The sequence below is a fragment of the Anas acuta genome, chromosome 19, assembly GCF_963932015.1.
Source record: "Anas acuta chromosome 19, bAnaAcu1.1, whole genome shotgun sequence".
NCBI lineage: Eukaryota > Metazoa > Chordata > Aves > Anseriformes > Anatidae > Anas > Anas acuta.
The window spans coordinates 11,597,078-11,613,263 of NC_088997.1; the positions used below are offsets into that span (position 1 = coordinate 11,597,078).

The 16,186-nt window shown below is 46.6% G+C and overlaps 1 protein-coding gene across 1 annotated transcript in view; it reads right to left on the bottom strand.

Annotated features, from left to right (window-relative positions):
* The window catches only part of BAZ1B (bromodomain adjacent to zinc finger domain 1B), a 55,124-nt gene extending 44,801 nt beyond the window's left edge, over positions 1–10,323 (bottom strand). The window contains exons 1-4 of the mRNA XM_068656302.1: positions 10,044–10,323; positions 3,698–3,814; positions 1,520–1,664; positions 370–568 (exon numbers count right to left, since the gene is read on the bottom strand). Of these exons, the coding sequence (XP_068512403.1) occupies positions 370–568; positions 1,520–1,664; positions 3,698–3,814; positions 10,044–10,156 (574 nt within the window). The 5' untranslated portion in view covers positions 10,157–10,323. The remainder of the gene's footprint in view (positions 1–369; positions 569–1,519; positions 1,665–3,697; positions 3,815–10,043) is intronic.
* Between the last annotated feature and the right edge of the window lie 5,863 nt (positions 10,324–16,186).

Sequence of the window (16,186 nt, forward strand, 5' to 3'; positions counted from 1 at the left end):
ATGTTGCAGATAATTTTTTTCTAGCTTTTTTCAGCTGCACAAACTTTTGCTGAGGATTTTTCCTCCTTTTTTAATGCTTGTTGTATTTTCAAATCTTTATACATTTCATGCATAGCATTATGTACTTACACCTTAGAACCACAATACGTTTTCTGCTTTAAAACCAACAAGAACAGTTGAAAGCCAACAGCACTGATGCCACTGAAGCTTCACCATTAACAATGAAAATCTCAGGATTTTGATTACATAATACTGTTTAAATATCACATACAACTTTCACAGCCCAGATTCAAAATGTATATGAATTGAAATACTCATTTCTAGTTGTTACCTCATTATGACTTGTTGTCATGCTGCCTTACTACTTACTCATACTTTCCCTTCTATTGTCATCTTCTTTTAGGATGGATTCCTTCTGATTGTCCTGGGCTGCCTGGCTGGAGTTCTCTTTATCACTGGACGGGGAATCACAAGCTCCATCAGACTTCTTTTCAGAGGCCTCTTCATCAGTTTTCTCCAAGGGATGTATTTTCACAACTTTCACAGGCAACATTTTCTCCTTACCAACCTGCAACAAAATATTAATGAAAACTGAACCTGAGCAAGACACATGAACTAACAACCTTTAACATTATGGGAAAAAAAATAAATGAAAGCCAACCAAATCCCACACCAAAAAAAGGAATAGTAATCTGCAGTTTGGCCAAACACTTGAAAGAAGCTTATTATCCCTGTCATAAAACAACTACAGGATTTCTTTCTACTACTCCTATCTGGCAGCTCTGTACAAATTGCTTAAAAAATAAAAGGGAGAGAAACCTGCCAACCCACTAGTTTCTTCAGCATTTAATAATGTTGCTTTCTCAACCTAAGGAAGGAGTATGTAGGCAAAATGAATGTGTACTACCTTTGTAGCTACAAATGAAAGAATATGTCCTAAACAAAACTGAAAACAGAACTTTTTTTTAATAGTAATTTTCCTTACTTTTAATAAGTTTGAGTTTTCCCTATCAATCATAGTTTTGGAGGAATTTTTCTAATTACTAGAGTATCGTTAGATATTTCTAAGCAGTTGACCTCAAGGTACATCAGTTTAAGACTATCACTCCTTCTGAGAACATGTTATGTGAAAAGATTACAGCAGATTATAATTTTAAACGACTATTAATTAAAATATAAATGTATTTTACATATAATGCAATGGTCTTTGTGTATGTATTTCATGTTTAAACTATAAAACAAAGCTGTTGTGTCCCCGTTCTGCCCTGCCCCCCCCCCCCCCCAAAAAAAAAAGTCACTCCTTTTTCTTATGACATTTGTATGGGTCATCTGTGTGCTTCTATTCTACCATAGAACTGTTTCACATTCAAAAGCAGGTGATGTCACTAGGATTCCAAAAAAATCTCACCATCTTTCTGATATTGCATGTGGCTAACGTATTCTTACCCACCTCTGCCTTTAGATATACAAAATTAGTTCTGTGCAAAAGCACGGGAAAAAATTGAAAATGGATCCTTACCTCAAAGTCACACTCTTCTCCCACTGCGAATTTGGTCATGATCTCCAGCCAAGCTGCATCCACCAACTTTTCCAAAGACACAGTGTTGTGGTGGACTATTTCCAGTACCAGTTTCTCATACCAGATGGGGAACTCCTCCTTTAAGCTGAGCAAGGAGGTAAGAAGCTTTCATTATTAAAGGAAGAAAGGCCAAAATGCAAAGTAACCTCCAGTTTTGCAATTCCAGGAATGCTTACAGCTAGGACAATGTTCCAGGCAAATGCCACACTGGAATGCAAAGACAGAAAGGCTTTTTCATGCCCTCCCCATCTGCACTCTCCAAACTGTCAATTGGCATGACAATACTAATTGTGCTTGTCCTTCCCAGAAGAAACACTGTGAAAAATTCTGGGAAGAGTAGCACTGACTTTCTTGCTGGTTATTACTGCCTCCCAATTAAATGGGAAACGTATACCAAAAACTTGTTGTCATTCTGGGACTTGTTACTTTAAGGTTTTTGTTTCCAACAGTAAGATGATGCTAATGAACACTGAGCTTTTCTTTCTTCCCAAACGCTGGGCTTACACACTCCTAATGCAGGAAAGAAGGCAGGTCTAGGCTTACACAATCAAGTTATCTTTCCAGAGAAAAATATCTTGTGTGTTTCACGCCATGGCAAGATCTTAAAGCTTTTTCATTTAAAGAAGAGAGAAGACTTACAAGTTCACTCGACTAATTTACTTACTAAAGGATCAAGTCAGTTCAGTTAATTGATAAGAGTGCTGAGAAGTATATTGCATAAAGATTTTTGGCTCTGCATATATTGCGAAAATAAAATCTATTTCAAGTTACTGTAAGAATGAACAAAATACTCCACTTTTCCCTTTTAGCTTTCTCTGCTATATTTGCTGTTCTGCAACTGCCATGAACAAATTTATCCATTTTGCAAACTTTTTTTTTTTTTCCTATCAGCAGCCCATAAACTGCCTAGGAAGCTTTTAATCCAGTTTCAGAGAGACAAGTCCAAAATTTCACTTCATAGAATGTTTCCCACACACACATTTCAAGAGACTACAGCTAAATGTTATTGATACATTTTTCATTTATGTTCCATTTTTCAATGTTTTCAGAAGTGCACAACCAATTAAACGTCACTACCCAACAGGACATGACACTAGTCAGCTGCACACCCTCCTCACAGGCAGGAAGTGATGGGTGACAGTAGTACTTCAAGCCTCATCAACATTAGGACTATTAGGAAAAGAGATTTTTGTTTGTTGCCTTTAAGGATGCGTTTAAACTTAAATAATGGATAAAACTTAAAATTTCTCCTCAAACTGAAGCTATTAACTATTTTGCCAGTCAGAAACTTAGATTTTTCATGAAAGAGATGCAGCTGAAACTTTCCTCTCAATTTTCCTCTCATATGCTTACAGTATGCCCAGTTTAAACCCGGGGTAAAAAAAAAAAAAAAAAAGTTACAGAAATCCAAGTCATCAGTTCACAGAAGAGAGAAATATACCATTTGCCTGGCATTATTCCTACAGTTTGATATGCACAAAATACATTATGTATGTTAGTTCAGCCAACAACTTGCACCTTTCAAGAGAATTCTCTTATGGCAAGGGTCACCATGGATCTCAACCAAGGATTCAGGGCCTATGCTGTGCACTAGAGGGGGAGGTCATGGACACACCAGCAAGGAAGAACAACGGAGGTCTGAATTGATTAATTATTCTTGCTGTTATCCCTTTGTTATTTATCATTTCAAATAGAGTAGATCCCCAAATGCTTACTCCAAAGTAGTTGCATTTAGTACAATGAGTGATTCCAATACAGATGTGCCAAAAATAATTACAGCTGTGGAGCTCACTGATGTGAAATTCCAAAAACTTATTTTTAAAATGATTTTTTCCCCCTGTGAAGAATTTCCATTACTCAAGGAACTCTAAAATTCATCAAGTAGCATATGCTGAACTATTTTAGTTCAAGTAATACCAAGATACAGCACAGAAGTGCATTACTCAACTGCATTAGCAATGGCATCAAATTTGGATTTTGCTTTTAACTCCAGAATCCCCAGATCTAGTCAAAGCCAGTAAAAAGTTACCTACTTCAAAAACTAGCAATCATATCTCATTCCCAAGTCCTCTCTTTTGCCCCTAAGACAGACATACCAATTTTCTCACTGGTACTTACAGCTCAGCAACTTCCTGCTCCTCCTCCCAAGCTTCTTTGTGCGTCAGCTGGCTGCTTCCTGTGCTTTTGCATGTCCATATTCGCTCACTGTATCTCTCCAACCGCGCTTCATATTCTCTGTAGCAGTAGCAGCTCAGGAAAACAGGATTTATGCAGTAGAAAGCATAGCCGGAGTAGCACAAGACAATCTAATTCAACTAAGCTCATTCTATTTGAGTGCACAAAGACTAAAGGTAAGGTTTGACTCTGCATCTACCATGGAGATGCTGCACTAAATCTGATAGATTATTAGACCAGGACCCTTTCAAACTTTCTGCAGCTGAAATGTCTGTCCTCTTCTGTGCTGGCATACAGAAGGTAGCACACCACCATTGGTTCAGCTGAAATGCTCCAGGGAAATACGTACCATTAAGCGCTTCTTAGTTTTGCTAAGTTTTCAGGTATTCCAGTCTGATTCATTGGAAAGCAGCACCAACATCACAGGCAGATGCAGGAAGCACAGATGAACCATCACTAATTGCCTGAGAGTAACTTTTGGTGAACTACCACTCCAATGCTTTAGGGTGATATTATAAACTTCAGATGCAAACTAGCGGTCTACCCAGTATCCCCAATCTTTTGGGGAGAAAAAAAATAAATACCAGAAGCCTTGAAACTGAAGTCACAAGGAAGGCCATGTTTGCCGTAGTTTCCAACGGAAGCAACCTCCTGGGTTAGCACAACATTAGTATCTTCATCATCATCTCCTGCTTCCTATACCACAACCAGCCTCAAAGTTAAGTTATTCTGCCCATTAAGTTTAATAGTTGCAGAGGTGAGTTGCTGTAGTGCAGACACTTGTATGAAATACAGCATTAGCTACTCTGTTATAAGCATCTCTGCCTATGCTTTACCCATTCCACCTAAGAGGTAGTTATCTGTCAGTAAAAACAGATAAGCTACTTCATACTTCCTGCGGACTGTATAGGCAAAATTGTCAGAAAAGCTAATACAGTGTAAATTCTTAACAATTTACCCTGTGGCAGCCTGTTTAATTTGATGTCTATTTAAATTACCATTGGAAAGCAAAGAAATTATAACAGAGGGGCAAAAAAAAAAAAAAGTCTCTCTCTCTCTTCTCCTTTGGTGCATTTTCCAGCAGAAAGCAAACAAAGAGCTCAAAGCAAACATGTAACAACTACAGAGGCTCGGCCCACTGCAGCACAAGTGCTAATTACAAGCGAGCTGCTGTGGGAGCATGCAGATTGCTCCACTCTCCTGCGAAGGCAGAGCCACCAATCACAGCAAGCCATGCTTTGTGCTTCGCGTACACTTTGTCAAAAAATTTTAGCATGACTCAGCTAAAGTTTTGTTGTAGTTGGTGGTTTTAAAAAGAGATTTGTATTAGGAAGGCGAGTTGCAATTCCAATGAAACCAGTTTTCTTGGACATAAGGAACAGACGCTACTCTGAAAACACTGACAGGCACGTTATAGCTACATCAACCAGAGCTATACAAGAATACCAAAACACAGCACTGCCACTGCTGAGAGCACTCTTGTCTGCCCAGAACATGTCTTAAATCTGAAAAATCCCCCATTTCCCCAACAGCCCTTCTCGGAGTGTTTCCTGCTCCTTGGCAGATGAATTTGCATTAGACAAGGCATCATCCAACTAAGCTTTGAGCCCTCTGGCTAATTCTTATCCCTCTCACCTGTGAAGTTTCAAAAGCACCTAAGTTTCCTCAGCCTTTATCACAGCTGAGGGTACCTGTTTCTCAGCCCATGCAGCAGCCTGGGGCTGCAGGACACAAAGCAGTGGGGCAGTGGCAGGAGTCAAGGAGAAAGTGCAGCTTAGAGCAGCTCATTGCAAGAGATGCTGACCAGGCCAGAAGTGTGATTTTAGTAAGCTTCTGTAACAATATCAAGCTGAAAAAAAAAATCTAACCAGAAGCCAGGAGTCCTCCTTGTATTTACAGCAATTGGAGATTCTAATAATGACTAAATTGAAGTCATAATGTTGTTCTTTCCTATGCCTTTCCCACAAGAAGCAAAGTCAAAAGCAAATTCAATCCTTACCATAGACAGGAATCTGAACATACAAACAACATTGGTCTTCAGTTTCCTTCAGCAAGCCACCTTCCCTCTCCCATGGATTTCCTTAGACATATCCATGGACACTACTAAAGACTTGCAGCTGCCTAGTAAAAAACGCTAAAGGAAAAATACCCTTATTAAGGGTTCACCACACTGCCTTAATAAGCTTTCAGTATTCTAACTAACTATGAAGAAATGTTTGAGATAAGTGAGAAATAATGTTCTACTTCCTGCACTCAAAAACATTCTATGTCCCTGTGAGGAGATAAGTAATCCTCCCAGCAAGGAGAACAAAATAAAAAATAGCTCATCTCCAGTTGATATATACTTAAAATGTATGTATTGCTTTACCTAACACCATCTCCCATACTAACAGGAAGGCTCACAAGGATTTTCCCTAAGCATTCTGCCTGTACATACTTATGAAAACCTGTGAAATCCCACCATACTACAACTCATTTTTCTCAGATCAACATTGAATTTAGAAGTGGCAGGTACAGCAATTCCCCTGTCCAGTTCAACTCTGTCCCTCAAAATGCAATTTAATTCCACCTGCAGCTGGTCAGCTCTCATCTAACATTGACCCCGGCCACATTCTTTAACCAGCGCTCGAGACTCATGGCCACAATCCTCATCCTTCCCTTTGTGCTCTGCTTGAAGCCTCTCAAGTCAGGTTCTACTTTTAAATCCTGGGGTGAGCACAAAGATGAACAGCAGGAGAATGTTTTCACAGTTTGCTGTGGCTCAAACTTTCCACTACACAAGCGCTGTTTGTCCTTTCAACTCAAATAGGTTGGGAAACAAACCCAACCTATTTCAAACTGTACAACAGATCTGGTATAGGGCTACAAGTGAGGGCTCACTGGTATGCCACAACCACCCCATCTTTCTACCAAGAGCACAGTTGGAACTGCTTTTGCCACAAACCCCTAGCATGCTAACTAAAAAACCCGGACAAAAGCTACTTGTGAACATTCCCCAAAAAGCTGTAATACATTAATACTGATGACTACCCACTGTGCAACAGTTAACAAATCACATTCCTTTTTTATCCTCCTGACATGACTTCAATGTTAAAAGTCAGGAAACAAATCTAAATTAAAAACAGTGGACTATTTTAAAGAAAAATGCTTAAAAGTACACAAGAAGACTATTAAACAGATACAAAGTTTGCTCCTTCCCAGATTAGTAATACTCTCATATAAATTAGTATCAACTCCAAAATAGCTTTACAGTATCATAATTGTTTCCACATGTAACAGCCAGAGGCAAACTTACCAGGAAGTACATTTACGAAGTGGGTGGGAGGCAAAGTTTTCAACACAATTGCAGAGCATGACATGACCATGTTTTGGTGCTGCCACCTTTCATCCAGATTTTAATTTTCTGATATTACACGTCAATATGTAAACCATAATGGAGTCCAATTCTTCATGTTTTCTCTGCAGTTCACTGTACAAACCCATAAACTAAAGATAGATGTGTGCAATCACAGCAAACTTTTGCCTGGGGAGAAGAATACAGCTTCCCAAGAGTCACTGAAGGAAAGTTTTGGCTGGAACAGTCCATCTTGCCAGCCCTGGTCAATGAGCTCTGGATGAGCTCAATGAGCTCACATGAATGAGCTCATTCCACATGAATGGAAGAGATGGCCTGGTGTCAACAGCATGACTTCTGGATTTTGATAGACATCAAACTCACTGTACATGCACCACAGACAGTTCACCTTCCCTGGTGCACACATGAAATAAACAGGACAAAACTGTCCCATACTTGAAGCAGGGATAATTTATTTGTTTCATACCTCACATGATCTCAGAGTAGATCCTACAGAGCTCGAGCCATAAGGAGCCTATTTCTGACCATTCTGTGATTCATCTATCCCCACACAATGAACAAGTCTCACTCTGAAACACAAGGCTTCTCTAGCATGCAAGGGACTCTACACAGCACAGTTGCTCTTAAAAGATTTCCAGGGGACTTAACTAGAGAAGAAAGCCATGTAAAACTAGAAATAAACTTCACAGACAAATAAATATCTGAGCTCTGATGACCAGTCTATCCATCTGCCCACTGCTTTTAGACACTTTCTTAACCCTTGCCCACAGGACAGATGTCTTCCCTCACATTTACCACACAATAGCCCCATTTCCGTTCTTATTCAACCTAATCTACAGCTGCAAATCTTAAAGATTCTTAAAGTTTGTGTCTTTCAAATACTACATTCATAGCTGTGCAGTGTAAGAGCCTGCAAACCTTAAGGGCAAGAGCTGATCAATTGCTTTTCAAGGTGGAAAAAGGTCAGGCAACCACATTCTGCCAGGCCCTGGCACTACCCACACCAAGAGCTGTTCTGGGTACAGCCCTCTCTGCAAGCTAGTGCAAATGAACGGCTTTTGTGGCTATCCAGGGTCAACAGAAGTGACAAAAAAACCCTCCAATCTTCCTTAGGTAACATCTCCCTTCAGCCTATTGACTCATTTGCAATTTTCTGTTCCACTTTTTGCCTAGCTTGTATTATATACATAGGCAACAAAGTAAGATAGAAACCTAACATAACTTAGTTTCTCTTTTTAGCTTCTTGACATGTCTGGCAACACGAACTTTCTAGAACGGGCTAGGCTGTCAGACTCCCACTGCATTCCATGTAGTACTTTCTCCAACAGAAAAGCATCTCTGTAGGACCTCTGTGCTTGCACGTGCTTTCTTTCCTTCTGACCCTGCAGCTACCAGCATCCTCTCCCAGGAGAGAGAAAACATCATTTCTTTTTTAAGGCTAATACCATCCAAGTGTCCACAGAAACATGTCCTACACCTGCTCATCGATCCACAAGAGCCATGCTAACAGACTGGTGTTCTCATAAGGTGCCCCTAAACACCTCTGAGCTATTCCTACATGACAGGTGAACCTTAAAGCAACATCTACAACAGCAGTAATTAAAATTAAACTCCTATTTTTGACCACTGATACTTCCATGAAGAGGAAGAGAACAGGTCTGCCTCTGCCTGGCCAGTTGGAAGACTGAGCTCCTTTCAGTTTGTTTACACAAACATAGGATGCTGTTTGGTTTCAAGTGGAATATATTTGAATTTACAGTACTTTTAAAAAGCACATATCTACCTTGTATCAAACACTCAATTTTATTGAGTGAATTTTATTGGTCAGACTGTATTAATAATGCCTATTTGCACTCATATATGCATTTCCTCTTCAAAAGCGAGCTCATCCTTCCTAGTGGCTTTTGCATTCTCTTCTTCGTGCTGAAGTAACACGACACGCTTACATCCCCAATGCCAGGAGGCTCTGTGTAAGTGCTCAAATCCCTGTGTCTTGCACGCCGACAAGATCTCTGAGGTACATTTCTTTATTTATGCATTTCTGCCATGGTTTCAGTCCTTCGGTTCTCAGTTCCTCAGATTCTGAGCCATATCATCACACAAGCAACAAACCAGGCTCCTGAGGCAGCGCTCTGTAGGTTACACGCAGAAGTCCTGCCCCTCAGCCCGGCACAGGGCCCAGCCGCTAACGCTGCCCACGCAGCCGCACAGCTCCCGTCAGGATCTGCCTTGCCCACGTCCACTTCCTGCCTCACGAAGAGCGGCGCGCACCGGCCTCCACGGGACCCAAAGAGCCGCTTGTCTCGCGAAGGCGGCCCTGAAGAAACCCCTCCCGTTTGAGCTGCAGCCCCCCGGCTGCCCGCGGGCAGGTTCCTTCCGCCACTGTCTCATTCGCTCCCGTGCGGGAGCCCCCGGTCCCTCCGCCCCCCCCCCCCCGCAGGACGCAGACCCCGCGGCTCTCCTCCAGAGCGCGGCGCCCGCTCCGGGCAGGCAGGAGGCCGCCTGCGGCACCCACCGGGAGGCTTCCGCCCTGCCCGGCGCTGTCTCGAGACGCGGCGTGCGCGAGGCTGCTCCCGGGCCCCTTCAGCCCGTCGTTCGCCCGCTTTTAGCCGCCTGCGAAGCGGGGAGAAGCCCGCCAGGAGCCCCGGCCCGCCCGCGCCAGCGCCGAAGAAGAGGCCGGGGCCGCCCGGCGGATACCGGCGGCCTTCGCCTCTCGGCCCGGCTTCGTTCGGCGCGGCCCCGGGCTCGGCCCCGCCGCCGCCTCGCACGGGCCCTCCCCAGGAGGCCCGGGACGGCCGCGAAGGCCGGGCCCGCGCCCACCCGGCACTGACGCCGCTCGCGCGGCCGCCCCGGAGCCGCCGGCGGGTGACAGCGACGCCGCCCCGGGGCCGTCCCGGCCGCCTCCTCCCCCCCCCTCCTCGGCCGTGCGGATACTCGCGGGTGCGGAAGGCCTCCTGCGTGTGCGGGATGATGAACCGCTCCCCCGGCTCCCCCGCCGGCAGCGGCTTGGCCAGCGGAAAGGGCTTGCGGCCCAGCAGCGGCGCCATGGCGCGGCGAGACGGGCCCCGGCTGCGGCCGGCGGATCCGCGCGGCGGCGGCACCGGGCGGGAGGATTGAAAAATGGCGGGAGATTCCCCTCCCCCTCCCGGGCGGGCGGCAGGCCCGGCCTCGCCGCGCGCACCCCAACCTGCCCACCCCGCGCCGCGCGGCCCGCCCCGCCCCCCGCGGCTCTGAGAGCCTACTGGCTGGCCGCCGGAAAGGCCGGCTTCCGATTGGCTAGCCCGCCCGCCAATCGCCCCGCCCCCTCGGCGCAGCAAGCTGCCTTGCGCCGCGCGCAGGGTGAGAGGTCGCGTTATGTAAGGGGCAGGGAGCGGGCCTCCATCTTGTGCCCCGGTCCCCTCCCGCCCCTCCCCGCCGCGGCCAATCGAGGCGCGCCCCCCCCTCCCCGCCCATCCGGGTACCGCGGGGCCGCGCGCTGGGCTTTGTCCTCCGCGCTCGGCTCGTCCCGCTGCCCCCTCCCCCGGCTCTTAAAGGGGCAGGGGCAGGCGGGGCGCCGCGGAGCGGCGGGCGTCGCTCGTGTGGGGGCCGCCGCCTTCGGGAAGGGGTCCGGCCGGGGAGGTAGCGAGGGTCCCGGTCCCGTTTCCTCGGTGCGGGGCTCAGTCGGTGACTGGGGCGGGCCCGGGGGGTCGCGGTGCTGCCAGGCCCGCCCGTTCGTGCCGGTACCGCCGGGCTGGCGTGGGGCCGGGTCCCGGCTCTGAGGCACGGCGCGGGGCTGTGCCGGCTGCCGCCGCGGCCGGGGTGCCGTGAGGCCTGGGCATCCTCTCGGGTGCTGCTTCTGTGCGAGGACGTAAGTCCAGGAACTGTGTGCTTTTTTGTTGTTGTAGATTGCTTGTTTTTAATCCAAAATTGAGTGTTGTTGTTGTTTGTTTTATTACAATAAAGCATTCGTGCCGAGTTCATGTTACATCTGTTCTTACTAGTGATCCCAGGGGCAGCAGCTCAAGCGCAGCCTGCCAAAAGCTGTCACATAAACACGAGCCCAGGAGTGCACCTTCTAGCCCCTTTTTCAGTGATCAGGAATGCTGATTTTACCTAACATCTAGCGTATTAAATAAGTATGTTTTAGCAATCCCAGATCCCCACTGCCTCATTGCACTGAGGAATATGTTTGTTTTGCATAGACCTGGTATTACTACTTCAGAGTGAAAAGAAGAAGCCTTAATGAACAGTGGGATTTGTGGGACAAATTCGTCTTTTCAGACCATAAAGTTAGGTGAAGTTGGACAACCTGGTACATCAACACTATATCCTGCCATTATGCATCTCCACTGAAAAAGCAGCACTGCATAGAACAAGGAGTTACTGTTTTATCATGATTCCTTCCTCTAGCACAGAAAAGCATAGGTAAAAACAAGTCCCCTTGCAAGCAATCAGTGAAAGCACGCAGAAATACAGCGCTCCCTAAATGCTAGCAGCTGAAGCTCTAACAAGGTCCTCAAGGGTGAAGCCTCTCCACCTCCTCAGGCCAAAGAAGCCTGTCTTAATGGCTTGTTTTTTGACCATCTGACTCCAGCCACCTATTACTTATATGCTAGAGCAGTGAGAAACTCAAAACAAACTAAGAACACCTTCTCCCCATCCATCTTCTTCCATGTCCTCCCACTGAGTGACTCAGGGGAATGGGAAATGGAGGCTGTGGTCAGTCCTTGTTGCTTTGTCTTTGCCGCTCCTTCACAGTCCCTCTCTGCCCCTGCTCCCTGTGGGGTCCCTCCCACGGGATACCGTCCTTCCCAAACAGCCTGCAGGGGCTGCCCACAGGCAGCAGCTCCTCAATAACTGCTCCCACGTAGCTCCATACCACGGGGTCCATCTGTCAGGAGCAAACTGCTCCAGCATGGGTCCCCCACGGGCAGCAGCTCCCCCCAGGCCCCTGCTCCTGCGTGGGCTCCTCTGCACGGGCTGCAGCGTGGAGATCTGCTCCATGTGGGACCCATGGGCTGCAGGGGGACAGCCTGCTCCACCAGGGGCCTCTCCACAAGCCACAGGGGAACTTGTGCTGCGTGCCTGGAGCACCTCCTGCTGCACTCACCTTGGTGGCTGCAGGGTGTTTCTCACTCCTTTCTCTCCCAGCTGCTGTTCTGCAGCAGTTTTTTTTTTTTTTTTTGTTTGTTTGTTTGTTTGTTTCCCTTTCTTATACATGTATGTCTGCTCTTGCAGAGGCACGAACAGTATCACTTATTGGCTTGGCTCTGGCCAGTGGCAGGTCCCTTTGCAGCTGGCTGAAATGGGCTCTTATCTAACACGGGGCAGATTCTGGATTCTTCTCACAGAAGCCACCCCTGGAGCCCCCCACTGCCAAAACCTTGCCATGTAAACCCAATACAAGTAGGCATGGGTTTTGGCACAAATAGCTGTGCAAAATGTGCTTTTCTCAAGCAACAGAGCCAAAACTGTTATCCGTTTCTGTAACAGACACGATAGTTTCTGTATCACACCCTTCACATGGGAAAATGTATTTACCAGATTATTTTAATAGAAGTATCACATCATTTCTGCTGGTGGAGTGGGAAAAGAAATTAACTTCACGGGGCATTTATTTGTTTAAGGTACTCAGAAAGCTTTGAGTCTCCCTTGAACATGTCAGTTACCATACTGAACACAGTGCCAGTTGACATACAGAAATCAGCTGAAAGTATGTTTAAATGATTGTTTAACAAGCTGGAGATAGTGGTAATGCTGTAATGTAAGGATAAAGTTAATTAACAGAATAAGAGTGCCTAAGATGCAGATACAAATGCATCTCTCTCTCTAACTCCACAAGATGCAATGCAGGGATCAAATGGCGTGCTTAGAGAAAGGAGACAACAGAAATCAGCTGTGTCCTGGATGCTCTCATGGTGCCAGGGAGGATCCAGGTACGTAGGTGGGTCTGATGGACCTCACTTGGCAATGGGTGCTGAGGAGCGCAGAGCTCCTGTTATTCCCCTGTGCACATGCTGTGCCATGCAGGAGTAATTGACTTCACAGGGTAACTTAATAGCAGAAACGCAGTCACAGAGGGGGCATTCAGTTGGCTTCTCTTTCTCTCTTTATCTGATAGTCTGTATACAGTTGCTAGAAATAGTCTGTCTCTTCACTGCGTTGCTACACTTGTTGTCTTTAACCTGGCATCTGTGTTTGGACTAAATTTGGTGTTGTCCTTCGTACATCAAAAGGCACATTGGTGTCCTGCTGTGCTTGGCTACATCTCAGCCCCTCCAAGATCAGCCACACCACTGTCTGCTCTGTGGTTCACCCTCTGCTCATGCTCAGCTCGGTCCCAACAAACACGCACAGTTCTCACTTGGTTCCTACATCCTGCTTTGGTACTGCCAACCCCCAGGCCTGTCCTGCCAGTGTGTGGGGCAGGACCCGCCAGGGCTTCCCCCCACTCCATACCTGGCTCCCTGCACACATTAATAGAGCACAGAACTAATGCTGAGATAAATGAATCTCTATTATGCTAACACTTGTCCTTATTTACTTCTGCTACCAGAACTGGGATTTAATGCCATAAATATAATGGTGAGTTTAGGAATTTCTGTTGAGGTTTCTCTTTACCTCGGTCAGGTGCTGTAGGAGCTATAGGAGTTATTTTCAAAGCAGAGTGGGATCACAGCCATTGAAAGAGGATTGCATGGTACATCCCATAAGTGTTGCTTTCCTTGCTTGCAGCTTTATCAGACCTCAGTTTCTTGGGCTGAACTTTCCTGTCCACTTCCACGGGCTGCAGGGTAAAGTGAGGATGAGAAGGAAAAATGGTGTGTAAGGAAAGCAGATGCGAGTTTGGGTTTTGCGGGGATCAGGTGCAGATCCGGACCACAGAATAGCTTGGGGTGAGGGGGCTGGACCCATGGGGAGGGGTGGGAGAAGAGCTGCGGTTCCCTGAACCCAGTGCCAGTCCAGTGCCTCTGTCCTGCCAGCACCCTCCAGCCACGGTGCAGGGCCACCCAGCTCGGCCTGGTGTCTTTCCGCCCTTCAGGAAGGTCAGAGGTGTGCAGGAAACTGCTCCAAAGAGGCAGGCAGGGATACAGCAGTGCTGAGCACCCAGGAAGCAGCCTGCTTGGCCCATCTGGCTCTCTAATTTCTGGTTGAGAGCCCAAAGACACTGCTCATGCTCTGCTTAGTGCATGGGTTAAACACAGAGCAGGCCAGATTTGCTTCCGAAGTACCCCAATGCTGTGTCTCTCTTCCTTGGGCTATACCCACCATGGCTGTGCCTTCTTGGTCACATGGCCTCTGAGTTATTCCAGGGTGGTTTTCAGGGGCTGTTGTAGACTGAGTTTCCCAGCTGCCCAGGAGATGGCAGTCCTGCATTTGGACAATGTATGCAGGCATTCCCCAGATCATGCTTGAGATTTTTTGAAGAGTGGTTTGAAGCTTGGAATAAAACCCAAGTTGTAGGTCATGTGCTTGGCTCTGCTGAGGAGAAGAGAGGGCTGTGTCTGCAGCAGGTGATGGTCCATGCTGTGAGATATAAAGTGATAAATTAGGGCAGTGAGCCATCAGCAATGAGTACAGTAGGCTCATCAGAGAATGTATTGATGGTGCAAACATCAGCAATGGCACAGCATCCCTGTCACGGAAGTATCACCACAGAGGACCTGAAGATGGGAGGCTTGTGCAGCTTCAGTGCCTCCAAGTTTGAGGGCTTTAATCAAAGCCAGGTAAAAGCCTTATTGCAAGTACTTAGCTCACACTAAAAAGCCTTCCCAGTCAGAGCCATGGCTACTGCCATTAGCTGTTTGTGCAGGGAGTACATGATAGGAACCTTCCCTCCCTACCCTTCCTGACAGCCCAGTCCCCACCAGGAGGTGTAGGAGTTCCCTCTGCTCCACGCTCCCACCCCTCAGCCACTGTTGCACTTCCCCTTTGTCCCTGTCCTCCCTTGCCTGCACCAGCACCCCCATGTAATCCTCATCCTGTCCAGGGCTTTCTGTCCCCTTTCCAATCCAACTCAGGGGCTGCATCCTCACTCCAACTCATGTCCCATACTCATTCACCTTTCTTGCCCTTTGGTCTGGGAGAGGTGACAATTTTTTGCTCAAAGGAAGAAGAGTGGAGATGAGCAAGAGGCACAGTTGCTGGAAGGGTGCCAGGGGCAGTCTTGGATGAACAGCCCATCACAGAGGCTGCTGGACATAACTAGCATCAGTTTGGGATCTAATTCTGGTCATCCTCCTACACTTAGGTGTATTCAGGTAGAATGGTTCCAGTTGGAAGTGATCTACAGTGATCATCAAGTCCAATTGTCAGACTACTTAGGTGCTATCACAAAGTTAAAATATATTATTACGGGCATTATCCAAATTCACAGACAGGCACAGGGCATCAATCACCTCTCTAGGAAGCTTGATCTAGAGTCTAACTACCCTTTCAGTGAAAGATTCTTTCCTAATGTTCAATGTGAACCTCCTGTAATGCAACTTTGTGGCATTCCTACGTGTCATGTTGCTAAATACCAGGCAGAAGAGACCAGCACCTCCCTGTCCACTTCCCCTCCTCAGGCAGCTGTAAAAAGCAACGTGGTCACCCCTCAACCTACTTTTCTCCAAGCTCAACAAACCCAGTGTCCTCAGCCTCGCCTCACAGGGCATGCCTTCAAGCCCTTCTATGAGGTTTTTTGCTCTCCTCTGGATGCTTTTAGGTATCTTAATATCCTTTTCAATTTGTGGAGCTCAGAACTGCACACAGTACTCAAGGTGAGGACACACCAATGCTAAATACAGTGGGATATTCTGAGCTACTAAAACTTGCCTTTGGCTGTATGTATTAGGAGGCACCTAAACGACTTTTACTCTTGGGATAATGGCAAATGTTCTGTCTGCTAAGGAAAAAGCTGAACCCATCAAGGAAACCCTTCATTGAATCAATTTCAGTTCTCCCTGGGTACAAGCAGATGTGTCTCACATCCCAGGTGCCTGTCCTAGGCTGCAGCTTCAAAATTCTTTTTCTCTTTGTTGTTCTCCTAGAAATACATCATCAGTGTTAGGGTTCATGATGTGGTGCTGCACACAGCAACTGCAAGGAGACTTGAA